Here is a 27,661-nt window from a genome sequence, read left to right as displayed (position 1 = left end):
TTTTTCTGTTGTTCTAGAAGCATCTGTACTATTTGAAGGGCTCCCAAGGTTGCTTGGGTGTTTTCGAAGGTATCAAGCTATATAGGAGAATTCTTTGAAAATTCTTACTTGAAGACTTAGAATTTAAGCTTGAAAACAAGCTTAAAACAATAAAAATGGAAGTCTCTTGGGTAGTGAAGCAATCAAGATTTTGTTCGTGCCCAAGTACTGAATTCCTATAAGTGGGCTAGAAGTTTCTTTGGTACTTTGTCATCTTCATGAGTAAGATTATTTCAGTAATTAAGTATCCAAGGAGTTTTATTTACTCACATACGTATTCTTTTTCCACTGGTTGGATGGTAATTGTTTCCCCTCAATATTCCTTTAATATTAGTCTCAAATTTAGATTACTGTCCTTAGGGGTAGAAATATTTTTAAATTTATGATTCTACCATGTGAGACAGATTTCAGCTTTAAGAAGAAATCTGGAAATTGGGCAGTGGTTTATGGGATTTCATTCAGTTTAAAAATAACCTTCAGATGTGATTTATGCCTCCTTATATGGGCATATAAGCCTATATAAGTCTAAAAGCAGAAAGGGAGTTTTCTTTTACACTTTACACCCTCTTTGAATTTCTCAGTGATAATCTTTTACTTTAAATTTTAAAAATATTTAAATGTTTAAAAATGTTGTTTAAATAAATAACATTCATTGTTGCCAGGTCTCCGGCAAGAATATGCAGCGACCACGTCTCGGCGCAGTTCTGGTTCATCTTGCAATTCTACAAGACGGGGTACTTTTAGTGATCAGGAACTTGATGCACAAAGTTTAGATGATGAAGATGACAATATGCATCATGCAGTATACCCTGCTGTTAACAGGTTTTCACCATCACCACGCAATTCACCTCGACCGTCACCTAAGCAGTCACCCAGAAATTCACCTCGTTCACGGTCTCCTGCTCGGGGAATAGAATATAGTAGAGTGTCCCCACAGCCTATGATTAGCCGCTTACAGCAACCTCGCCTTTCACTTCAAGGCCATCCCACAGATTTACAGACAAGCAATGTTAAAAATGAAGGTAAAATAGCAGATTTTACTAATAATTAGACAGTTTCTGCTAGCCTGTGCAACATAGCAAGACCCCATCTCTAGGAAAAAATTTTCAAAATTAGCTGGTAATGGTGGTGCACATCTGTAGTCCTAGTGACTTGGGAGGCTGAGGCTGGAGGATTGGTTGAGCCCAGGAGTTCAAAGCTACAGTGAGCTGTGATCACACCATTACACTCCAGTCTGGGCAACAGAGCAAGATCCTGTTTTCAAAAAAAAAAAAAGTTTCTAGATTAAAAAAAAGAGAAAAAGTCTCCTTTATATTTCACTATGAAAGTAATACAATTTTGGCCAAGTTTTTGTATTTCAGATAAGTAAATCAAGAGTTTAGTCAGGTTTACTATTTTATTAATAGTGAAACATTACAAAAATAAAAGAGTGAATTTCATTTTACTTGGTTATGTTGTTTTTGCTTTATTGTTTTATGAAGTTACCTGTATTTAGATTTTGATTTAAATATATAACTTGTGGTTATCTTTAAGGGTTCTCGTGTTCTACCCACTTACAGATCCTAGATCGAGTTGTTTGTTTTTTTAATAAGACAAGTCCTTCCTATTTTCTCATCTAAAATAAACAGAATGTTTGATAAACAATTTGATTTTCGAATGCTAGTTAATATTCTGATTTTCTCCATCTGAAAGAATATGATTTTTTTAAAAATTCTGTTGCAGAAAAACTAAGACGCAGTCTTCCAAACCTGTCCCGAACATCTAATACACAAGTTGACTCAGTGAAAAGCAGCAGAAGTGACTCAAATTTTCAAGTGCCAAATGGAGGAATACCTCGTATGCAACCTCAGGCTTCAGCCAGTAAGTATCCTTCTTATGCTTTCATGTATCAGTTATTTAAAGAGAAATGAAAATTTTAGATATTTGTTTTATGCTGAAAAACCGTTTTAAACCATAGCTGTAGTAAAATTTAGTGTTTATTAGTTGCTGCATGATAATCAAAGTTATATTACAATTTAAAATTTTCTGTGTAGGATACTTGATTCTGCCAGTACATCTGTCTGTACAAAACTCTGGTCTCTCCAGAATTTTAAAATAAGCAAAGTGTAACTATTAAAAAAGTAGGTGTAGCTTTTGCTTATAGATACTAGAATTAGAAATAATAATCAGTAGAGCATCCAGAAATATATGTCCCTTAGTACGTAAATTTTCTTTAATAACCTCCACTTTAAAAATACCTTAAAGTTTATTTGATTATTACATACTTTTAGAATCATACTCAAAATAATCCATTGTTCAAACCTGCAATATATTAAATCTATTATCAAAGTTGGATTGTTGAAGTTCTTTTCTTTCCAAAACAAAAGTATACCAGGAGAACTCTTGGATGATCTCATTTTATTTCTGCGTCTGTTGAGATAAAATTTCTGGTTTTGATTTGATTTTCTGTGTCTGTTAAGGCTATTTTAATGAAAAAATACAATATTGAATCAATATGTATGCCAAATTAATTCATAATCCTAATGCTACTTATAGCATAGATTAAAATTTGAGATAAATTGCCAGAAACCATCACTTTTTAAGAACTGATCAGGACTTATCTCTTTAAATTATCTTTCAGAAAGCAAATTCTTAGAGTTAAAATGAAACTCTTAAACAGAGAAGGTGAATTTTAGAACTATAGTAGAAAGAACACATGTAGATTATAATTGTTAGTAAGTTTTGGTCATTGGGTGGATACTAACCCATGAATGTGACAGTATTTTTATTCAGCTATTATTTGTAATAAATACTTGAGTTTTTATTTTGTGGCAAGTAGTATGTTAAATGCATACAGGCATTTCTACTATAGCACAAAATACACATTCCTTAAAAACCTCACATTCTGCAGTATTACACAATAAAAATGATAGGATGATGAGGAGTTCAGGGAATAGTCCTGGAACAGACCACTGAAAACCCAAGCAACTTTCTTAGAAAGCATTAATAAAAACAATAACGATACTAGCACAGTTAAATTCATGTTAAATCTTAATACTCCAGGAGATATAGAACTTCATTTTTAAAGAAAGATTTGAAGGTAATGTGATGGAAAGGAAAGGTTGAGACTTGAATTAAGGAAACATATGCAACATAGACAAAGATCAGAGAGAATCATACAGTAAGAACATCTAGGACAAAATAGCCAAACTGAGCCAAGAAGTAGTAATGTCAGAGTAAATGGGCATTGTGTGTATTAATGTACAAGTTGATTTTAAAGGAATAGAACACTTTCAAAAAATTACTTTTTAACTAGATTTGAGCATGTAGTCAAAGCGGTTTTAAATAAATGATTAGAGTTATTTTTATGATCTTATAAATGCTCAGTATTCATCCCATGTGTTTCACAGCTCACATCAGTCCCATATATGAGCTGTGAGACAAAAAGGATGTATATTCACTTGGGTCCTTGTAGGGACACAAGGGATGCTTATTCACTCAGATCCTTGTAGGTACACAATAGATGCATATTCTCTCAGATCCTTGTGGCATATTGCTATCAGTAGTTGAAGTGTTGGCTGTGTTATATTCTTTCATTTTCTCAAGGCTATGAAGAAGTAATACAAACGAGTTTGTTGACTGTTCACTTATAACTTGTTTATTAAGCAATTAAAAATTTGAAGGTATTTTAACCCTTTTTTCATTTTCATCTTTTTTTTTTTTTTTTTTTAATTGAGACAGGGTTTCACTCTGTCACCAGGCTGGAGTGCAGTGGCACAATCATGGCTCACTGCGGCCTCACCTTCCTGGGCTCAAGTGATCCTCCTATGTAGCTGGGACCACAGGCGTGCGCCACCATGCCCAGCTAATTTAATTTCTTCGCACTTTTCCTTGGCCCCGTTGTGTTCAGCTGACTTCATATTCATGTTAAGCTGTGGTTACTTGGTGGCTCAAAAATCAACAGGCTAGCAGGAGTTTGAGACCAGCCTGAGCAACACAAGACCTCGTCTCTAAAAAAAATGTTTTTAATTAGCCAGGCATGGTGGTCACATGCCTATAGCTACTTAAGAGGCCGAGGTGGGAGGATTGCTTGAGCCCAAGAGTCTGAAGCTGCTGTGAGCCATGATCATGCTGCTGCACTCCATTGAAAAAAAAAAAAAACAAAAAAAAAAAGCTAGGAAAAAACTATATTTGAATCAAAATGACTTCTGTGATGATATTGACAAATTTTCCTTATTTACCAGGTGCATATGATACTACTTATATAACAGAAATTTATATTATACTGCATTTAGATGCATAATCTTATTTAATCCTTAGAACAATTCTGTGAAGGAGGTACGATTATTACCACGTTTTACAGATTAGAAATTGAAGCTTCGAATGGCCAAATAACCTATCTCTGATTATACAGCTTATAAGCGGCAAGTTAGAATTCAAACCCATGTTGATTCAGCTTGTGCACTGGATCTCATTAGGTGAGAGTCCAAATTCACCTAGTGAGATTTGTCACATCTGTGGTTTAGACCATGATATAAAACTTATCCAGAAATATAATTTCCATTTTTCCTAAGATTTAAAATTCTAACATTTAAAGCACTGTAGAAAATTGTTACCCAGAGATTTGTAAACCACATTTATTCAGCTAGATACATGCTGAAACCTGTTTTTGTAGCAAATTACATTTTAAACTTAGTACTCCAAGTCTTACATGATATTGTGAACTCTGTAATTGAGAGTGCCATTATACTCACTGTAGTACTAATAAATCGTATAGAAAACAGGAATTCACAAAACACTTGAAAGGAAGGATAGAATTTGAGCTTTATCTTTGAAATGGTGACTGATACAGATTAATTTGACACTTGAGAGTATCCTGTTTCTGGCTTCTTTTTTCCCCTGACACATTTGGCTGATGCAAAAAAAAAAAACACCCACAATTTTAATGTAACAGGAAAGAAAAATAGTAAATCATTAAGAAGGTTAAGTAATAAAACTTATGTATATTATAAGCCGTGCTTTTACAGCATATGAACAGATGATCCAAAACAATGTTTGTACTTGGCTTTCAAAGATGCTTTTATATTTAGTTTGAATTGTTACATTCTGAATTTCTCAAAACTTTACATGATACATGTCCAAACAGCATCCCGGATACTTTCTAAAACTAGCTATATCTGTATCCTCTTTACCTTGTCCCCTCATACGTGCTCTGTATTTGAACTATTCTAGCATGTCAGAGCTTTATGGAAATGAAAAATAATTCTTCACAAAAACAGAAGAAAAAAGAAAAGGGTGGGAACCTAGGATAAAAATGTTAATAGAAATAATGCATTGTCTGTGTCTTAAACTTCACAGTGGTTGCTTGCCTTCTCTAGTGGTAGAATTACCATTGTGTAATTATAATCACCTGCTGATACTCTATCATTTTTTTTTTTTTCTGTAGGTGAATTACTTTTCCTTTTTTTCCTAGAAGTTGATAATTAAGGAATATATGTAGGGAAAACACAATGGGATTCCAATCATTGATTTACTTTTAAGTGGAAAATATGTATGCAGTTTCATAATGGTGTATTTCAGTACTTGAATATATAGGCAGAAGAGAAAGTAAGGTACCATGTTTTTTTTTTTTTTTTCAATCGTATGTACTTGTTTATTTTTATATTTGTAGCTGTAGTAAAGCTTATGATTAAAATGTCACATATTTATTTTGGTATACAATTATACTGTTCTCAAAGATGTATTTGGAAAGTAGTAAATTCAAAATATTAGCAAGTTTAAAACTTAGTAAAGTTTACTTTAAAATATTTAAAACTTTGTGGAAAGTTAACATGAAGAAAAAAGTGTTATCGATTTATCTTGAAATTTCGTATATATTTGATACATGAAAATATATATGTAAGCATTTTTTAAATTAGTATACATAGTTTTCATAATAGTCTTATTTTGATATATAATTTGTACAATTATTGTAATAAGCTTTATATACTTTATACATGAATTGGTATTTTGTATTTTTTGTGTAAACTTCAGTTGTCAGTGTAACAGATGTTGCATTTTGTTTTAAGTATTTATTTTTTCAGCTCTTAAGTGGTAAAGCTTTGGTTCTTACTTGCTGGTCTGCATGAACTTAACTTTGCAAGGTTGCTGTTACTTCCACCTAAGGGATCACTTCTTTTGCCTTGTTACTATGCCAATCACTATTTTTATATGCTTATTTGCTGTGGCTGCATTATTGTGGGTGCTGGCATTGAAATATGAGATTTATGAGAGTTCTAATGTATTTTCATTTTTATAACTATTACCAATTTTTGACTTTTATATTTGGAAAACATAACTTAAAAAGTTTAAGAAAACCAGAGCATTGCAGAGGTCATGGATACATGTCAGTTTCTTAGTTTTGTCAATTAAAGGAAGGAATGTTTGTGAGAGACAGTTTTTCAAAAAGCTAATGTCTTGCTTTCTAAGACTGTTAGAGCACAGGTTTAGCAGAAAGTTTAGTTTCCAGAAAGTCATAGGAATAATTGGTTGAGAAATAAGGGAAGGGAGAAAAACCCAACACAATCTACTGATTTAAAAAATGATACCCAAATTTTGTTATTTGTTTGTAAATGTTTAAGCGTATTATTTCATTTAAACCTCAGAAATCATTTATTTTTATAGAAAGGGAGCAGAGATCCGTATAAATTATATGAATTGTACAAGGCCATGTAACTAGGGAAGTGGTAAAAGCAAGGCCAGATTTCTCCCTTTTCCCAGCTTCTCTCTGAGTCTCCTATTTTCCTCTTCCTCATTGTTTGGGTGAGATCATGCTGACCTAATTACAAATGGGTGCATCTTGGGAAACATTCTTGAATGACTGTCAGACCATGATTTGAGATTAACTCTAAGTATTTTGTGAATTACCACAGAAGAGTAAAATAATTAAGTGTAATATTATCCATTTGCTTACATTTAGCCAAACAGAAGATATTTTTGCATGGAATACAGAGTATACCCCAGAGAAAATGCATATAGCATCGACATTCTACTTTGGACCTCTTACTGAAGAAAGAAGGACGAGTGTCCAGGGCAGTTGTCAGCTTATGCATAGCCATCCTGTTATGAGACCAATGAGGAAGGAATTCCCATCCAGATTTCACTTACTACCAAAACACTAGTAGATCACACTTGAAATATACATAATTTTGAAACACAAATTGAAATAAATAAGTCATGTTTGCTGGGCGCGGTGGCTCACGCTTGTAATCCCCGGGCGGATCACGAGGTCAGGAGATCGAGACCACGGTGAAACCTTCTACTAAAAAACAAAAAATTACCGGCTGGTGGCGGGCCCTGTATCCAAAAAAAAAAGTCATGATTAATATGTGTAATGTGCTAATCTAAGAATGAATGAAACATTTGTAGAACATCTATTTAAGTAGTACAGTGATGTTGGCTCAGTTACCTAATCACAAGGACACTTTATAAACGTAGTTTTTCTGGCCTTTACCCCTGGAAATTTTGATTAATGCCCTTGGGATAGGGACCCAGATTCTATATTTTAGAAGCATCTCAGCTGATTCTGGGGCACATTCAAGTTTGAGAACCAGTGGGTTAGACCCTGACTGTGGTGGACCTTGAATGCTCAGTATAGAGTTCTGGATTTTATCCAGTGGTCAGTCACTTATGTGTTCCTTAATTATTCAGTAGATATTATTGGGTATATGTTGTATTTCCAGCACTGGGAATATAAATGTTAATAAGACAGCCCACGCCTTCCAGTAGTAGGGAGTGTTAGACAGGAACCTCTGTGGGAACAGAGGAGAGGCATTAAATTCAGCAGTGTGAAGGGATTTTCAGGAAAGATATTAAAAGATATCTCAGCCAGCTCAGAAGGAGCTTATATGAGTTGCCCAACAAAGAAAGGAGATACAGGTTTTCCCAACAGTGGGATCAGTAATGAAAAGTCTTGAGAATGGCAGCCTGAATATAGTGGTTTTGTATAACTAAAGTATAGGGTGTATGATGGGTAAGGGAGCGGGTACAGCATCCCATGAGGAATGATAGCTATAGAGAGAGGACAGGCTGTAGGAGTTTTAAAATATCATAGGAGTTTGAATTTCATCCTGTAAGTGGGAGGAGCCATAGTTGGCTTTTAATCAAGGTGGTTTCTTAGAAAGTTCACTCTAATATCAATGTGGAGAATAGATTCAGTCAGGTGAGACTAGAAACCACTTAGGCTATTACTGCATAATCTAGGCAAGAAATTAAGATCTGAAGACACAGCAGTGAAGGGAGTGAGGATGATGAGATCTGGATGAATTTTCTTTTCTTTTTTTTTTTCTGAGACTCTGTCTCCCAGGCTGGAGCACGGTGGCGTGATTGCAGCTCACTGCAACCTCCGCCTCCTGGGTTCCAGCAATTCCCCTGCCTCAGCCACCCTCTCAGTAGGTGGGATTACAGGCATGCACCAACATGCCTGGCTAATTTTTTGTATTTTTAGTAGAGACGGAGTTTCACCATGTTGGCTGGTCTCGAACTCCTAATCTTTTTTTTTTTTTTTTGAGATGGAGTCTCGCTCTCTCACCCAGGCTGGAGTCAGTGGCGCGATCTCGGCTCACTGCAAGCTCCGCCTCCCAGGTTCACGCCATTCTCCTGCCTCAGCCTCTCCGAGTAGCTGGGACTACAGGCGCCCGCCACCACGCCCGGCTAATTTTTTGTATTTTTAGTAGAGATGGGGTTTCACCATGGTCTCGATCTCCTGACCTCGTGATCTGCCCGCCTCGGCCTCCCAAAGTGCTGGGATTACAAGCGTGAGCCACCGTGCCCAGCCTGAACTCCTAATCTTAAGTGATCCTTCCACCTCGGCCTCCCAAATGACTCTGAATCAAAACTTGTAAGCAATAAAAGATTTACACAAAAATGAGGATATGGGACAATGGGGTATTTTACTTAGCAATAATTAATCTTCACTCACAGAGGCTATGCTTACTCAATATTTAGCACCCAGAGAAGCTAATTTTTAACATCCTCCTATATATGAAAAAATCATTTTCAATTATTGTGAAATGAAACTAGTTATAGTACTAATGGCCAGGAAAAAAATTGCAGACAGTGAAAATATTCTTCTATTGAAATTGTATTTTGTAACTGTCAGTAAAAAATAATAAAATCAACATTATAATACAAAAGAAGACAATGGGTTAATAATTTGAAGTTACGTTGATCATTTTTTTAAAAAAGGAAAAATGTTTTTATATATTGATTGTCACAGTGGTGAATCGTATAGCTTTCGTTTTTGAAAACTTATGAATAACTTCTTCAGAATTGATTTTTCGATATTGAGGCTTAGTACATCATAGCCAGATTTATCAATCTGTCTCTACTCTTACTTGATGGAAGAACACTATCTTTAAATTTTAATTTTGAAAGTTTTTTTCATGAAGCGACTGCTACACAGAAAATCTTCAGCATAAGGATAAGTTCAGCAGAGATTCTTTTTTTTTTTTTTTTTTTTTTTTGAGACGGAGTCTCTCTCTGTCGCCCAGGCTGGAGTGCAGTGGCGCAATCTCAGCTCACTGCAAGCTCCGCCTCCCGAGTTCACGCCATCCTCCTGCCTCAGCCTCTCCGAGTAGCTGGGACTACAGGCGCCTGCCACCACGCCCGGCTAATTTTTTTTTTTTGTATTTTTAGTAGAGACGGGGTTTCACCATGGTCTCAATCTCCTGACCTCATGATCCGCCTGCCTCGGCCTCCCAAAGTGCCGGGATTACAAGCGTGAGCCACTGCGCCCGGCCATCAGAGATTCTTAAAATTCCATTCTCCAGTAAATTCCAGAAATTGCCATACTTTTCATGCCTTTATTTTTGAAGGATCAAGTCTAATGGTTTTTCAATGTCTTCGCAGTTCAAATATTTTAAACACAAGCTCAAAATCCCATATAATGACAGAATTGAGGCAACTCCAAATCCTTTCATTGACTTTAAAAATCACTGTACCATTGTTGTTTATTTCTAATATGCTTAAATATAATAATATATCGTACCACAGGGTTGGAGGCACACACTTTGCTGAAGTGATCTTGAATAATTTCAGATTGCTACCAACTTTCTCTTGAAAGGAACATGTGTAGCCGAATCCACCTGTATCAGGGGAGACTATAAGTAGAAGACTATAATTGGGAGCTTTCCTAATTAAGTCTTACATGAAGTGTGGTATTAAAGCATAAGTTATAAAATGTGCTTATTTAAGGCTTACATATATGTTATTAAAACTCAGCAGTTTATAGCTTAGACCAACTTTTTTTTCAGGGAGGAGTGCTTTTATAACTGATGTTTATTATTGCTGGGGCATGATGATAATAAAAAGCCTACCAACTTGGTTTTATTTTTGTTTCTAAATTGCCTACAGACAATACACCCACTTATTGCCTACTCTTGGGGAAGTGAGCAGCACTTTCACCACCCTTCCCTTGATGTACATGAATAGAGTGAAAAGGATTAACTATAGGGAGACCACAAAAAACACTGATTGGAATCCAGAAATAGGGTGTGATGAAGGCCTGAATTTGGTTATTTAGGAGACAACAGGAATGTAAAGGAAGCAATAGATTTAAGAAATGACCAGAGATTAATAAATGGAATTCAAAGTAAGAAAAATTTGAGCTAGAATGACTTGGAAAATGGTGTTTTAATAGAAAAGAGATTTTTTAAGGAGCCGGTTTGTGGAGGAAGATATTATACTGGTAGCATGAAACAGTAATTGTTTTGCACTAGCATCTTTGCTTCTCACAGTAAGGTATTGCTGAAGTGGAATTATATAAATATTAAAATAACCAAGGAAAGTTTTAAACCGCAAATATTTTCGAACAGCTAACACACTGAACTCTATTATTAGAAAGATTCGGAGTTTCACTTTACTATACTTTGTCATTTAAAAATGATTTTGTCTTAGAAAACTAATCAAATTAAGATAATTCAGAATAACATTGGATTTTTATTATTTGAGTAACATTATATGACTGTGGTATTTTAGGAAAATCGTTCATTTCATTCTTTCTTTATCAGGTGAATTTAGAGTTTACTGCCTGATTCTGTGTGTAATCTGGTTCTTCAGGTTCCCAGTTCATAGTTTTTGCTTGTCTGTAGATAACTGTTGTTATTATAATCACACATGAAACTTGAGGGATAAATAGGGGTGGGGTCCATTGGAGTCACCACAGCTATTAATTCAAATAGGATCCTTCCAGACGAGTTCATTATAGACGTTATTTAATATTGAATCCCTATTAAACTTTTTTTAATGGTTAATAGTGTGGACTGTGATGTGGACTGTAGTGTATGTTCAGTTGGTTACCTTTGCCCTCATTTATTCCACCCAACAACTGGCCTACGTTCTATTCTTCAAACATACAAGGCATGATCCTATCTCAGTATCTTTTTCAATTGCTTTTCCCTCTATCTGGAATGCTTTCCCCACATATCTACGTAGCTTACTTACTATCTTTTTTCAGATTTCTATGCAAATGTCATCTTAGGGAAATCTTTCCTGATCACTCTATTTATAATTGCAACTTAAATTGCCTACTTCCTGTCCCTCTTTTCTGCTTAATTTTCTCTTTAACAGCTATCACTATCTGGCAGGCCATATATTTTACTGCCTCATTGTCTATCTCCCCTTTCCTGGAATATTAGTTTCATGAGAGTAGGGACTGTATCCATCTAGTTGCCTACGGGATACATTATACCTAAAACAGTACCTGGAATAAAGCAGATACTAAACTATTTGAATGACTGAAAAAAAAAAAACAGGAACAAGTGAGTGGATGAATGAAAATATAAATGGTTGAAAACATGTATGAATATATATGTAGATGAAAAATACTCTGATAGTAACCTGTATTTTTGTGCAGTAGAAGTAAGATAACCCATTGGCTGGGCGCAGTGGCTCAGGCATGTAATTCCAGCACTTCGGGATGCCAAGGCGGGCGGATCACTTGAGGTCAAGAGTTCCAGACCAGCCTGGCCAATATGGTGAAACCCCGTCTCTACTAAAAATACAAAAATTAATACAAAAATTAAGGCAGAGCCTTGCTTCATCAACCATGCTGAATGGAGTGCAGTGGTGCAGTCACAGTTCACTGCAGCCTCAACCTCCTGGGCTCAAGCACTCCTCCCACCTCAGCCTTCTGAATAGCTAGGACCACAGGCACACCACCATGCCTGGTGTGCGCGCGCGTGCGTGTGTGTGTGTGTGTGTGTGTGTGTGTGTGTGTGTGTAGACAGAGTCTCTCTGTGCTGCCCAGGCTGGTCTCCAACTCCTGGGCTCAAGCGAATCTTCCTGCCTTGGCCTCCCAACGGCCTGTAAGTGCCAGGATTATAGGCATGAGCCACCTCACTTGGCCAAGAAATCTTAATTCTTTCTGATAATATGTCAAGTATCCTTTTATCAGCCCAATAACGTTTATGCAGTCTGGCTAGATTTAGAGTGACGAGAGCTCTCTTTTTTTTGCACATAAACACTAAAGGTATATGAAGTCTGACTTTCAAATCAGTAGAGTAAAATATTTTAGAGCCGCTTAAATACACTGGTAGATGTGAGACTCATCAGTCTGTCAGAGCCATAGTAACTGTATATTGGGGAAATTGAAACCACTTTTATCTTGGATGGCCCTGAGCTGCTCTTTACCTGCTAATTTTGAGTTTCAGTGCAGTTAATAGATTAGGAGTTTGGAAGAAAGCTTAGCTTTCCTTGTGGAAAACTTTAAAAGGTAGAGATGGTCTGACTCCTCCAAACCCCTCAACCCACACCAACATTCCATACAGTGCTTGCTCCCCACCTGCATACATATGTGCACAGCTTAGATATCCAAAGTCTGAGGTGAAAAATTAGTTGTACTCTACAAGATGATATTGAACATATTAAAGCTACTAGATTGTGACTGGCCAAGGACCTGCTGGGTTCTGAGTTTTCTTCTCCTTTTTGAGTATGCAGATTATGGTTTCACATTAGGGCAATTCATCTAACAATAACTGCTTTGCCAAAATCTGCTTTTTTTGCGTTGAACAAGTGCTGCACTTCATACTGTGTGCTTGTGTTCATCACTTTTATCTTTGTATTCTTTGTATCCCTAGCATGTTTGTGGTGGTTTGTTTTCTCTTTGATATTTTGACCAATTGACATATTGGAGATTTTCTCATCTATAAGAAACTCTTTTTAAAGTTTATGTTCTGTCCCCTTTTCTTTCCAACTTAATGCACTAAGCATCACTTTAAAATTCTTTTGCTTCTAGGATTCTAACATATTTGCACCTTATATCTTCTGTTCTTTGATAAATTTTTAAGTTTGTATTAAAACATTCAAGTTTACAGACGCTATAGCCTTTATCTTGTACTTCCAGGCAAATATTACAGTTCCTTATTTTTCAACAGCTTCGCAAAGGCTGAAAAATTTGCCTCGCACTTCCCTCAAAGCCAAACAGTTGCTTCAAACTTCATCTACAAAAAGAGGTAACTACAGCCTCTTATTCAGTTTAAAATTTCAGCAAATGATCTAGTTAAATCTTAAGCCATTTGGCATACTGAGTCAGTGGTGTCTATAAGGCACATTTTAGTCTTATTTTAAAAAATAATAAAATAATGAGGATTTATTCTGTTACTTGGATAAATCCAGAAGAAATACTTTCTGCAGAGGTATGTATTGGGTTGCTTTTCTGAAAGGAGTAAATGATATATAGAGAATATATTTTTCTTACCAACTTAAAACGAAAGGGCATCATTTCAACTTTTTGCCAACTGAACTTCATAAGTGCTTTAAAATGAACCAAATGTCAGACATTCTGTATGTTGATTTTTTTTCCTCAGACTTCGATTTTTAGTTTTACTTACCTGTGTAAAATGGGAACACTTCCACGTTAGAAGGTAGTTGAAGTTAAATCACAAGTTGTGGTTGACTGATAGGTCTGGAATGTTTATGGAGTGGTAGCTTTCAGAATAATAGTTGAAGAAATATATGAAGGTTGGACATCAAAGCTGTCCAATATTGGTTTGAAGACACTGAATGTATGGGCAGCTAGACGGAAGTAGAATTAAGAGAAAACAGTGGGATTGGATAGACCAATAGTAATAAAAACAAACAGAGGCCTCAGAGGAAATGGTATGAAACAGAGGAAAAATATTTTTCCTATCCAGAACATGTAGGTTTTCTGATAGCTTTAGATCTCAGTAAATAACCAAAATATGTAACAGATAAAGCACTAAAGAAAATTACGCAGGAAGAAGAAATTAGATTTTTTTGGAAAAAGATTTGGTTATGTTTACAAAAGTGCTATAATAGAAGTTTTGGCAAACTTATTACGGCCAATGTTTTTGCAGTGATTTCTTGGATTGAGTATAATTTAAGGAAATTGTTTTAGATAATAGAATTTGAAGGAAAGTCAAATAGGCAAATAAAAAAGCAGAATGTATGAATGTTTATGTTTTGAATATCAGAAGTTGACCATGGGCCTCCAGTATGAATGTTTTTTGGTGCCATGGTCAGGTATGTGAATAATAGACTGGATAGATTATGTTTGATGGGAAAGGAGGTGACTTAATAGGGGTTATTATAGAAAGGGGTTTTTATGGACTTATTTGGGAACCTTAGGCGGCTTTTTTTTTTTTTTTTTAGAGACTTTTCAATATTTTTTAGTACTTCCATGGCTAGGGGTGGGAGGCATATAAAAACATGAACCTGAAAACACTGTGGAATCTAAACTAGGGCAGGAGATCACTATACCATAATAAAAGAGTAGAAGATTTTAAGCTTATATGAATTTTGTTGTTTGCCTCTGTAAGCTGTTTCATAATGTTTTTTGGAATTAAGTAGGTTTACTTAACTTAAAATTTTTACCTGAAGATTTCATGTTGCTCTGTTGATCAGGTTAAGAAAACCATAACTTCTAGCTGAATTTTTAAAATTTCCCTATAGGGGTTACATTATTTTTATCACTGCAAGCCACCAAACTACCTATCCTCTATGATAACATAACAGGAAAGCCCAAACTTGGAACTGTTATGAACTGGAATTCTTGGCATCTCTAGCTGTCTTGTTGACTTAGTAAAGGGAAAGAAGGGGGAGGAGGGGCAGGGGGTGTGCTATTCTGTTTTGTTTAATCCCTTACTTATTTAACTTGATCCAGACTTTTATATTTTCTGATTGGTATTGTGACGTGGGCATTATCATTACCTACCTCTTCTCTATAAAATTTTAACCAGTTGAGAAATGGACACAGATATAAGGTAAGATTTAAAATATTAGCTTAATCATTGATGAAGCTGAAATGGAGAATATCTTTTGGATCCAAGGCCAAAATGGATTTTTTGACTTCCCCTCATATCGAGACATTAAAGGGAGGGGTCTGCATTGACTGGCAGGAGTCTCTTCTCTTGTAGGGATGTGAGGCACACAGGAGACAGAGGCCACCTGTTCACAGGTATATTTGGCATATTAAACGTGTCCAGTAAAGAAACATGGACCAACAGCTGATAAATTGGCACACAAATCAATTCATTCATCCTGGGGATGAACCTGTACAATTTTCTAGAAAGCTAATATATCGTAGGGCTGACAGGATCATGGGAGGAGGAAAAAGTTGACTTAACAATTGGAAATATAGTCACTTTGATTTTAATTGCATTTAGTAGTAGCAGGTGTTTGAAAATGGAAAGTAAGAACTGTGTTGCTTGGCACAGTCACTCCATAAATATTTGTTGAATGAATATAGTCATGCTACTAAAGTCAAGAAAGGATGGACACGTTCTTTGCATTTTCTTTTTGCAAGTTTTTTGTGTTTCTTCAGCCTATCCCACTCTGAAGAAAACAGTCCAGTCTATGTTTTTAAGACTTCATGGAAGTGACTGTTTAAACTGCTTTGGGAAAGATTTTATTCTTTCCCTGTTGTTGGGCACTGAGTGAAGTGGAGGTAAATAGGGCAGAGACCTCACCAAGCCAGGGGGAAAAAATGAAGACTAATTAGACAAAGTGAATGCAGAGATAACAGGATATTAATTCCTTCTTAGTTGCCTCTTTCCTTCTAAACACCCCATTAAAAAATGGGCAAAGGACATGAACAGACACTTCTCAAAAGAAGACATTCATGCGGCCAACAAACATGAAAATTCTTGCCTCTTCTGTATTCAGAAGGAAAGAGGCAACTAAGAAGGAAATAAAGAAGGAAAGAGGCAGCAACATTTATATTTTGCCTGTTCATAGTTATTTAGAAGGAAAGAGGCAACTAAGGAATTAATGATGGTAATTGTTTAATACTCTTTTCACTATATTTTGAGATACGATGAAATAGTATTTATAGAAGACCTTAATGATAAGATTTTTGTTTTTCCTTCAATTTTTATTTTAAGTTTTGGGGTACATGCGCAGGATGTGCAGGTTTGTTACATAGGTAAATGTGTGCCATGGTGGTTTGCTGCACAGATCAACCCATCACCTGGGTATTAAGCCCAGCATTCATTAGCTATTCTTCCTGATGCTGTCCCTTCCCCCACCGCCCCGACAGCCGCCAATGTGTGGTGTTCCCCACAGTGTGTTCATGTGCTCTTACTGTTCTGCTCTAACTTATAAGTGAGAATATGTGGTGTTTGGTTTTCTGTTCCTGCATTAGTTTATTGAGAATAATGGCTTCCAACTCCATCTGTGTCCCTGCAAAGGATATGAACTCGTTCTTTCTTATGGCTGCATAGTATTCCATGGTGTATATGTACCACATTTTCTTTATCCAGTCTATCATTGGTGGGTATTTGGGTTGATTGCATGTCTTTGCTATTGTGAATAGTGCCACAGTGAACATACACATGCATGCATACATCTTTATAATAGAATGATTTATATTCCTTTGAGCATATACCCAGTAATGGGATTGCTGGGTCAAAAGGTATTTCTGCTTTTAGGTCTTTGAGGAATCACCCCGCTGTCTTCCACAATGGTTGAACTAATTTACACTCCCACCAGCAGTGTAAGTGTTCCTTTTTCTCCACAGCCTCGCCAGCCAGCATCTGTTGTTTCTTGCCATTCTGACTGGTGTGAGATGGTATCTCATTGTGGTTTTGATTTGCACTTCTCTAATGATCAGTGATGATGAGCTTTTATTCATGTTTGTTGGCCCCACGAATGTCTTATTTTGAGAAGTGTCTGTTTATGTTCTTTGCCCACTTTTTAATAGGGTTGTTTGTTTTTTTCTTGTAAATTTGTTTAAGTTCCTTGTAGACTCTGGATAGTAGATCTTTGTCAGATGGATAGATTGCAAAAATTTTTTCCCATTCTGTAGGTTGCCTGTTCACTCTGATGATAGTTTCTTTTGCTCTGCAGAAGCTTTTTAGTTTAATTAGATCCCATTTGTCAGTTTTTGCTTTTGTTGCAATTGCTTTTGGTGTTTTCATCATGCAACCTTTGCCCATGTCTATGTCCTGAATGGTATTGCCTAGGTTTTCTTCCAGGGTTTTTATAGTTTGGGGTTTTACATTAAAGTCTTTAATCCATCTTGAGTAAATTTTTTATAAGGTGTAAGGAAGGGGTCTAGTTTCAGTTTTCTGCTTATGGCTAGCGCGTTCTCCTAGCACCATTTATTAAGTAGGGAATCCTTTCCCCATTGCTTGTTTTTGTCAGGTTTGTCAAAGATCAGATGGCTGTAGATGTGCAGTCTTATTTCTGAGTTCTCTATTCTGTTCCATTGGTCCATTTGTCTGTTCTTGTACCAGTACTATGCCGTTTTGGTTACAGTAGCCTTGTAGTATAGTTTGAAGTCAGGTAGCGTGATGTTTCCAGCTTTGCCCTTTTTTTTAGGATTGTCTTGGCTATTGGGGCTCTTTTTTGGTTCCATATGAATTTTAAAATAGTTTTTTTCTAATTCTGTAAAGAGTGTCAGTGGTAGTTTAATGGGAGTAGCATTGAATCCATAAATTACTTTAGGCAGTATGGCCATTTTCATGATATTATGATATTGATTCTTCCTATCCATGATCATGGAATGTTTTTCCATTTGTTTGTTTCTTCTCTGATTTCCTTAAGCAATAGTTTATGGTTTTCCTTGAAGAGGTCCTTCATTTCCCTTGTTAGCTGTATTCCTAGGTATTTTATTCTTTTTGTAGCATTGTGAATGGGAGACCATTCATGATTTGGCTCTCTGCTTGCCTGTTTTTGGTGTATAGGAATGCTAGTGATTTTTGCACATTGATTTTGTATCTTGGGACTTGGCTGAAGTTGCTTATCAGCTTAAGAAGCTATTGAGCTGAAATGATGGGGTTTTCTGGATATAGATTAATGTCATCTGCAAACAAAGATAATTTGACTTCCTCTCTTCCTGTTTGAATACGCTTTATTTCTTTCTCTTGCCTGATTGCCCTGACCAGACCTTTGAAAACTATGTTGAATAGGAGTGGTGGGAGAGAGCATCATGGTCTTGTGCCACTTTTCAAAGGGAATGCTTCAAGCTTTTGCCCATTCGGTATGATATTGGCTGTGGGTTTGTCATATGTGTCTCTTTTTATTTTGAGATATTTCCTTCAATACATAGTATATTGAGAGTTTTTAACGTGAGGGGATGTTGAATTTTATTGAAGACGTTTTCTGTGTCTATTGAGATAATCATGTGGTTTTTGTCTTTAGTTCTGTTTATGTGATGAATTACATTTATTCATTTGCGTATGTTGAACCAACCTTGCATCCCGAGGATAAAGCCAACTGGATCTTGGTGGATGAGCTTTTTGATGTGCCGCTGGGTTCAGTTTGCCAGTATTATATGAGGATTTTTGCATCAACATTCATCAGGGATATTGGCCTGACGTTTTCTTTTTTTGTTGTATCTCTGCTAGGTTTTGGTATCAGGATGTTGCTGGCCTCATAAAATGAGTTACAGAGGAGTCTCTCCTTTTCAGTTGTTTGAAATAGTTTCAGTAGAAATTGTACCAGCCATTCTTTGTACCTCTGGTAGAATTCAGCTGTGAATCTGTCTGGTATTGGGCTTTCATTGATTGGCAGGCTATTTATTACCTCTTCAATTTCAGAACTCATTATTGGTTTATTCAGGGATTCAGTTTCTTCCTGGTTCAGTCTTGGGAGGGTGTATGTGTCCAGGAATTTATCTATTTCTTCTAGATTTTCTAGTTTATGTACATAGAGGTGTTTATAGTATTATCTGATGGTTGTTTGTATTTCTCTTGCGTCACTGGTGATATTCTCCTTATAATTTCTGATTGTGTCTATTTGATTCTTCTTTTTTTTTTTGAGACAGAGTCTTGCTCTGTCGCCCAGGCTGTAGTGCAGTGGCACAATCTTGGCTCACTTGCAAGCTCCTCTGCCTCCTGGGTTCAAACAGTTCTCATGCTTCAGCCACCCAAATAGCTGGGATTACAGGCATGTGCCACCACGCCTAGCTAATTTGTTTGTATTTTTAGTAGAGACGGGGTTTCACTATGTTGGCCACACTTGTCTTGAACTCCTGTCCTCAAGTGATCGCCCACCTTGGCCTCACAGAATGTTGGGATTACAGGCGTGAGCCACTGTGCCTGGTCCCTTTTCTTCTTTATTATTCTAGGTAGCAGTCTATCTGTTTTATTAATTTTAAAAAAAGCTTCTAAATTCATTTTTTTTGTTTGTTTTGTTTTGTTTTAAGGGTTTTTCTTGTCTCTATCTCCTTCAGTTCTTCTGCTAGCTTTGGAGTTTGTTTGCTCCTGGCTCTCTAGTTCTTTTAGTTGTCATGTTAGGTTGTTGATTTGAGATCTTTCTAGCTTTGTGATGTCAGCATTTAGTGCTGTAAATTTCCCTCTTAACATTGCCTTAGCTGCATCCTAGAGATTCTGATATGTTGTCTCTTTGTTCTCATTAGTTTCAAAGAAAGTCTTGATTTTTGCCTTAATTTCATTGTTTACCCAAGAGCCTTTCAGGAACAGGTTGTTCACTTTCCATGTAGTTGTGTGGTTTTGAGTGGATTTCTTAATCTTGAGTTCTAATTTGATTGTGCTGTGGTCTGAGAGACTGTTACGATTTCAGTTCTTTTGCATTTGCAGAGGACTATTACGTGATCAATTTTAGAGTAAGTGTTGTGTGGTGATCAGACGCACGTATATTCTGTTGTTTTTGTGTGGAGAGTTTTGTAGACATCTATCAGGTCCACTTAATCCAGAGCTGAGTTCAGGTCCTAATGTCTTTGTTAATTTTCTGTTTCGATGTTCTGTCTAATATTGTCAGAGGGGTGTTAAAATCTCTCACTATTATTGTGTGGGAGTCTAAGTCTCTTTGTAGGTCTCTAAGAACTTGCTTTATGAATCTGGGTGCTCCTGTATTGGGTTGCATATATATTTAGGATAGTTAGCTCTTCTTGTTGAATTAAAAACCCTTTACCATATGTAATGCCCTTCTTTGTCTTTTTCGATCTTTGTTGGTTTAAAGTCTGTTTTGTCAGAAAGTAGGATTGCGACGCCTGCTTTTTTCTGTTTTCCATTTGCTTGGCAAATTTTCCGTCATCCCTTTATTTTCAGCCTATATGTGTCTTTGCATGTGAGATGGGTCTCTTGAAGACAGCATGGGTCTTGACTCTTTATCCAGCTTGCCACTCTGTGTCTTTTAATTGAGGCATTTAGCCCATTTACATTTAAAGTTAATATTGTTATGTGGGCATTTGATCCTGTCATGATGTTAGCTTGTTATTTTGCAGACTTGTTTATGTGGTTACCTCACAGGGTCACTGGTCTGTGTACTTCAGTGTGTTTTTGTAGTGGCTGGTAACGGTTTTTCCTTTCCATATTTAGTGCTTCCTTCAGGAGCTCTTGCAAGGCAGACCTGGTGGTGATGAATTCCCTCAGCATTTGCTTGTCTGAAAAGGATCTTATTTCCCCTTCATTTATGCAGCTTGGTTTGGCCAGATATGAAATTCTGGGTTACAAATTCTTTTCTTTAAGAATGTTGAATGTTGACCCCCAATCTCTTCTGGCTTGTAGGGTTTATGCTGAGAGGTCCTCTGTTAGTCTGATGGGCTTCCCTTTGTAGGTGACCTGGCCTTTCTCTCTGGCTGCCCTTAATTTTTTTTTTTTTTCTCCTTCATTTCGACCTTGGAGAATCTGATGATTATGTGTCTTGGAGTCGATGATCTCGTGGAGTATCTTACTAGGGTTCTCTGGATTTCCTGAATTTGATTATTGGCCTTGTCTTGCTAGGTTGGGGAAGTTTTCCTGGATGATACCCTGAAGTATGCATTCCAACTTGGTTCTGTTCTCCCCATCTCTTTCAGGTACCCCAATCATTCATCGTTTTGGTCTTTTTACATAATCCCATATTTGTTCATTCCTTTTTATTCTTTTTTCTCTATTATTTTCTGCCCGTCTTCTTTCAGAAAATAGTCTTCAAACTGAGATTTTTTCCTCCGCTTGGTCTGTTCAGCCGTTGATACTTGTTATTGTATTGTGAAGTTCTCATGTTGTGTTTTTCAGCTCTATCAGGTCAGTTATGTTCCTCTCTAAACTAGCTATTCTGGTTGTCAGCTCCGGTATTGTTTTATCATGATTCTTAGCTTCTTTGCATTGGGTTAGAACATGTTCCTTTAGCTCAGCAAAGTTCAGAACCCTACTTCTGTCAATTCAGCTGTCTCAGCCTCAGCCCAGTTCTGTGCCCTTGCCGGAGAGATGTTGTGGTCATTTGGAGGAGAAGACACATTCTGGCTTTTTGAGTTTTCAGTGTTTTTGCCTTGATTCTTTCTCATCTTTGTGGGCTTATCTACCTTTGATCTTTGAGGTTGCTAACCTTTGAATGGGGCTTTTGTGGGGTCCTTTTTGTCGATGTCGTTGTTGCTTTCTGTTTTTAACAGTCAGGCCCTTCTTCCATAGGGCTGCTGTGGTTTTCCAGGGGTCCATTCCAGATCCTAATCACCTCAATCTCTCCTGCATCTGGAGGTATCACCAGTGAAGGCTGCAGAACAGCAAAGATGGCAGCCTGCCCCTTCCTCTGGGAGCTCCATCCCTGGGGGACACTGACCTGATGCTGGCGCGAACACTCCTTTACGAGGTATCTGGAGACCCCTGTTGGGAGGTCTCAGCCAGTTGGGAGGAATGGGATCAGGGTCCCACTTACAGAAGACGTCTGGCTGCCCTTTGGTGGAGCAGGTGTGGTGCTCTGGGGGGAACCCCTTTTGTCCAGACTGCCCTGACTCTCCAGAGCCAGCAGGCTGGAAAGGCTGTTGGCTGAACCACAGAGACAGCGAGTCCTCCTCCAGGGACTCCGTCATCAGAGTTCTGTTCATATAACCCTGGCTGGAGTTGCTGAAATTCTCACAGGGAGGCCTTGCCCAGTGAGGAGGGATGGATTAGGGTCCCACTTAAAGAAGCAGTCTGGCCACGATCTGGCACAGCAGCTGTACCGCATTGTGGGGAACTCCTGGTCTGGACCACCTGGACTTTCCAGAGCCAGCAGGCTAGCACAGCTGACTCCAACCACAGAGATGGCAGCCACCCTTCCTCCCAGGAGTTCGGTCTATGTCAGGCAGTCTCCAGCCTGCTACCACTGGCTGGCTGGAATTCCAAGCCAGTGGGTCTTGTGAGGTGCCATGGGAATGGAGCCCAGAGAACACTGCTGCCTGGTTCCTTGGATTCAGCCCCCTTCCCAGGGTAATGCATGGAGGGATCTCCTGCCTTGCACGAATTCCCGGAACTGGAGTATGCAGAACTACTGGGTCTCCGTGAGTGCCTGAGTGGCCATTCTGAGGAGCCTCCACACAGCTTTGTGCTTTGGATCCTAGGCCGTGGTGGCATGGGCTTGTGAGAGAATCTCTTGATCTGTGGGTTGCAAAGATCCGTGGGAGAAGCGTGGTTTCCCAAGTCAGGGCAGGGTTGCACAATCACTCATCACTTTTCTTGGCTGGTGGTGGGGGCTCTTCTGGCTCCATGCTGCATCCAAGTGGGCCATTGCCTCACCCTGCTTCTTTTCCTCGCTCTCCATGAGTCAAGCTGTTTGCCTAGTCAGTCCCAGTGCAAGAACCTGGATACCTCAGTTGAAGGTGCAGAATAAACTTACTCTTTCTTTCCTCTTTTCATTCCTCTCTGTGAGAGCTGCAGACCACTGCTACTTCCAGTTGACCATCTTGGCCCACCCTCCGACTTTTGCATTTCTAATGATTAGATTTTAAAATGCCTGTTGATATTAGACTACCTGAAAATGGAGAATGAAAGAATTTTGTGATTACCTAGGATTCAAAATTACAAATTTGTCTTCTCTTTTCTATCAGCTGACAAGTATTTATTGAATCTGTATCATAAACAAGACACATTCATTATATCCTTTCCTCTTTGCTTCTCTATTCTAGCCCCTCTTTGCTTTCTCCTCTTACAGTTGTGTTCAAAACTAGCTTCTGACATACACAGACTTCTTAGAAACAATTAAAATGATAGGAGTTGTTTCCCCTCCTATGATTTTGATATGTAAAATTTGGAGAATGAGAGAAGAAAGAGCATGGAGGCTGTTCTTGAGGTTCCCTCCAAACACACATTCCTGTTAGACCATTTCATGCCAGTTTTGGAATGATAATATTATAGGTTTTATTTTACATTTAGACTTAATAATGTTTTTATGGTTTTCTAAGGCCTTTGTCTTTCTCTGTAGTTAAATCTTGATTACAGCTGTCAATTTCCTTTGCTGAGAAAGTCCTAAGTCAAAACTCTTTAAAGGTCACCTGTGTCCAATCAACCTCATATTTTTATTGTTCCCTGGCCCACATGTTTATAGATGAGTCAAAATGCTGCTGCCATGAAACATTTTTTCCAGTAGTATAACTACAGCTTAGTATACCTCTTCAAATCCTTTCTAGTTTCCCCTCCACTTATATATACATTAACTTTGTTAAAGTATTTCTCTCCAAACCTTGATGTTGTAGGGCTTTACTTGTTCTTTCATAGGCTGTATTGCATTTATCTAATAATTTAGGGATTAATAAATTTATAATGATTGCTGATTTATAAATCCGGTTTTAAACTTTGCTATTTTAAAATAAAACATGAAATCAGAAAACCAATACACAGTTGAATTAATTCTTACAAGGCAAACGCCCTTGTAACTACCATCTGTATCAGGAGACTAGAACTTGGCACCTCAGACATCATCCACCTGTCTGCTTCCAAACACAACCCTCTCTTGACCCCTCCCCAAAAAGTATCTACTCTTCTGAACTTTTGTAGCAGTCACGTCCTTTTTTGTATAGTTTTATCATCCACGTTTTGAAACTAGTTTTGCCTTTTTGATATGTCTTTTTAAGTTTCTCTTACTTTATAGTTTTCTTCCATTTCTTTTCTCTCTCTCGCTCTTGTTGTTTGTTTCTTTGAAGAAACCACCAGATCATTTGTTCTGCAGAGGTTCTTACAGGCTGGATTTTGCTGATTACTTTTTCATGGCTTTGTTTAGCAAGTTCCCTTGTATTTTCTATAAAGTGATAGTTGGATCTAGGCAATTAATTAAATTGTTTTGCTATTTTTTGCAAAACTATTTTTTTTTTTTTTTTGCACAGGTAGTGGTGCTTCTTTATCCAAAGGTGCATAAAGTGGGGTTTCCTCTTTTCATGATGTTAGCAGTCATTGATGTATAATGCCTAGATTCATAATTCATTCGTTATTACAGAATTGGGAATTTTAATTCCAGTGTTCCTTTTTTTATTTGTCAAAGTACTGTATAAAGATAATTTTTTCCTTATTTGGTCACCCAGTGGTAGTTTCTTTAGGAAATTCAGACCAAATATTTGTTCTTTCCCTTTATTTACTAGTTTACAAAATTAAAAAATGACAACGTGGCACCTTCCAAAGGTGGCCAGTTTTTTTTTTTTTTTTTTTTTTTTTTTTTTTTTTTTTTTTTTTTTTTGAGACGGAGTCTCGCTCTGTCACCCAGGCTGGAGTGCAGTGGCACAATGTCAGCTCACTGCAAGCTCCGCCTCCCAGGTTCACGCCATTCTCCTGCCTCAGCCTCTCTGAGTAGCTGGGACTACAGGCGCCCGCCACCATGCCCGGCTAATTTTTTGTATTTTTAGTAGAGACGGGGTTTCACCGTGATCTCGATCTCCTGACCTCGTGATCCGCCCGCCTCGGCCTCTCAAAGTGCTAGGATTACAAGCGTGAGCCACCGCGCCCAGCCGAAAGGTGGCCAGTTTTAAAAAATGTTTTTCATTATGAAATTACAGATGAAACATATTTTTAAATACGTTTCAGGTCATTCTAGATGTTTTTCCAACTTTGCTGGAAGCCTCTACAAGTTGGCTTCCAAGTCTTTTTGACACAACTCTAGTAGTCTTCAATACCATCTTGCTAACTGGTATGACAAGATTGGCTGGTCTTGTGCATTTCTTGCCAGAGACCTGGAGTCAGGCATTTCTCCAAAAAGTCCTGCTTGCTTTTGGTAGGCAATGGTATTTCAAGACCAAAATCTGTGTGTTTGGCTATACTTACTGCTGCTGGGTTGGTCATTGTTTCCAGGTCTTTTTAGTTACTAGAGCTAGGAAACATATGTGTACGTTTGTGTTTGTATATTTTTTTAAGATTAAATGCAGAGGTTCTGGGCAATTATTTAACCTCTTGTAGCATTCTCTCATCCTGAGAATCTTATTTCTTAGGAACACATAGAATTAGAATATCATAATAATTTGTTTTGTCCCATATTTCACATAAAGTGTTCTTGGAATAACATTAGCATGTTTACTGAAAACAATTTTTACAACTTTTGGTTATGCTCTTTTTTTTTTTTTAAAGTTAAGCTATATCTACATTGTCACATACCTGTTACATACTATTTTCTCCTTCGCATACCTCATTTAGTTTAGGCTCTCCGTTTAAATACATATTTGATGCTTAATGCCAGTTTATATGTCATTGTCTCATCAGTCATTTTTCTTGTCTGAAGCTTATTCTGTAATAGATTCCTTAAGGAATTATGAGAACAGTATTCATTCTTTCAATTTTTGCATGTTGATGATAGCTTATCTCTTGTTTTCATACTTGAAAGTCATTGTCTAGATATGAAATCTTTGGCTCACTTTTTCTTTAACTTAAATGTATTACTCCACCTTCTGCAGGAATAAAGAATTGTTTCTGTTATAATCATGTGGTCTTTTTATCTGGATGTACAATGGATATTTTCTTTTTCTTTATAATAATTTACTAGAATATGTCTTAGTATTGATCATTCTGAGCTGATTTTCCCAGATTCGGGGTATGTTCTTTCATTATAGAGTAGCAAACTTTTTTTGTTTTTCAGAAAAGTTTTATTGAATTATAGTTTTTTATATTCTGTTCTCTTGCTTTGGTTTTCTTTTTTGTGGGGACTCCTGTTGTGCACATGTTCGAGGTTCATTTCTTGTTTCTATATTTGTTGCCTTCTCTTGAATTATTTTTTTCTTTCTTCTATAAAAGTTTGTTTTCATTGTCTGTTTCTCTTACAACATGATGTATTGTGTATATTGACTCTTATGTTTCTCCTTAGACTTCGTCTTAAAATGATTCATTTTATAGCTGATTCCTTCCTGAGTTCCATCAGCTCATTTCCGAGTGTTTCTCACTCTGATTTATGCTATTCTTTCATATCTTGTAGCAATATTAAAATGTTTTTAAAATGTGAAATATTAGATAATTTCATCTCTGTGTGTATGATTTCTTACCATGATTTCTGGTAAGATTTCACTTCTTGTAGAAGTGTTACTCTACTCCTTATTTATTCTTTTTTTTTTCTTGTAATAACTTTATGTGCGATTTGACTTCAGTCCTTTTCTGTTGCACATTTTTCCATGAAATTGGTTTTTCTAAACACGTAGAGAGCTTGATTTAAGACTTACTAATTTTATGGTTCTATAGCTCTCTCTTGTATTTGGAAGTGTTCAGAAACATGGCTGCTTATTTTCTGAGATTTCTTTCCTTTATTCCCTCTCTCCACTTTCAAAATTACCCTTTCTTAAAGTGTACTATTTGGTGTTTTTTAGTATATTCACAGAGGGAGAAACCATTACCACTATCTTACTTTAGAAGATATTTATCACCCTCATAAGAAACACCATACTTATTAATAGAACTCCTCATTCCTCACTTCTTCCAGCCCCTGGCACCCACTCATCTACCCTGTCTCTAGATTTGCCTATGCTGGACATTTGATATAAATGGAATTATACAATATATGATCTTTTGTGACTGGCGTCTTTTACTTAGCATAATGTTTTCTAAGTTCATCATTTTGTAGCATGTTATCAGTATAGTCATTTGCTGCGTAACAGAGTTTCAGGGCCAGGCACAGTAGTTCATGCCTATAATGCCAGCACTTTGGGAGGCTGAGGTAGGAGGATCATTTGAGCCCAGGAGTTTGAGACCAGCCTGGGCAACATAGTGAGACTACATCAGAAAAAATAAAATAGCCAGGCATGGTGGCATGCACCTGTGGTCCCAGCCATTCAGGAGGCTGAGGTTGGAGGATTGCTTGAGTTTGAGAGGTTGAGGCTGCAGTGAGGTGTGATTGCACCACTTCCAGCCTGGGCAACAGAGCAAGACAACCCTATCTCAAAAAATCTAAAACAAAAAAAAACGACATTTCAGTCAACAATGGATCGCATATACAATGGTGGTAATTTCTGTCACCTAGTAACATCATAGACCTTCCAGTAGGA

At 37.2% G+C, this 27,661-nt stretch overlaps 1 protein-coding gene across 3 annotated transcripts in view; it reads left to right on the top strand.

Moving 5' to 3' along the window:
• The window catches only part of SLAIN2 (SLAIN motif family member 2), a 78,734-nt gene that overhangs the window by 38,343 nt on the left and 12,730 nt on the right, over positions 1 to 27,661 (top strand). For 2 of the 3 annotated variants that reach the window (XM_058430045.1, XM_032135454.2), the window contains exons 5-7: positions 702 to 1,061; positions 1,762 to 1,899; positions 13,431 to 13,508. In XM_058430045.1, coding sequence (XP_058286028.1) covers positions 702 to 1,061; positions 1,762 to 1,899; positions 13,431 to 13,508 — 576 coding nt within the window. The remainder of the gene's footprint in view (positions 1 to 701; positions 1,062 to 1,761; positions 1,900 to 13,430; positions 13,509 to 27,661) is intronic. The other variant, XM_032135455.2, reaches the window with a different exon arrangement.

This window comes from Hylobates moloch, unplaced genomic scaffold (genome assembly GCF_009828535.3).
Source record: "Hylobates moloch isolate HMO894 unplaced genomic scaffold, HMol_V3 SCAFFOLD_17, whole genome shotgun sequence".
NCBI lineage: Eukaryota > Metazoa > Chordata > Mammalia > Primates > Hylobatidae > Hylobates > Hylobates moloch.
This window is presented reverse-complemented; position numbering and strand designations above follow the sequence as displayed.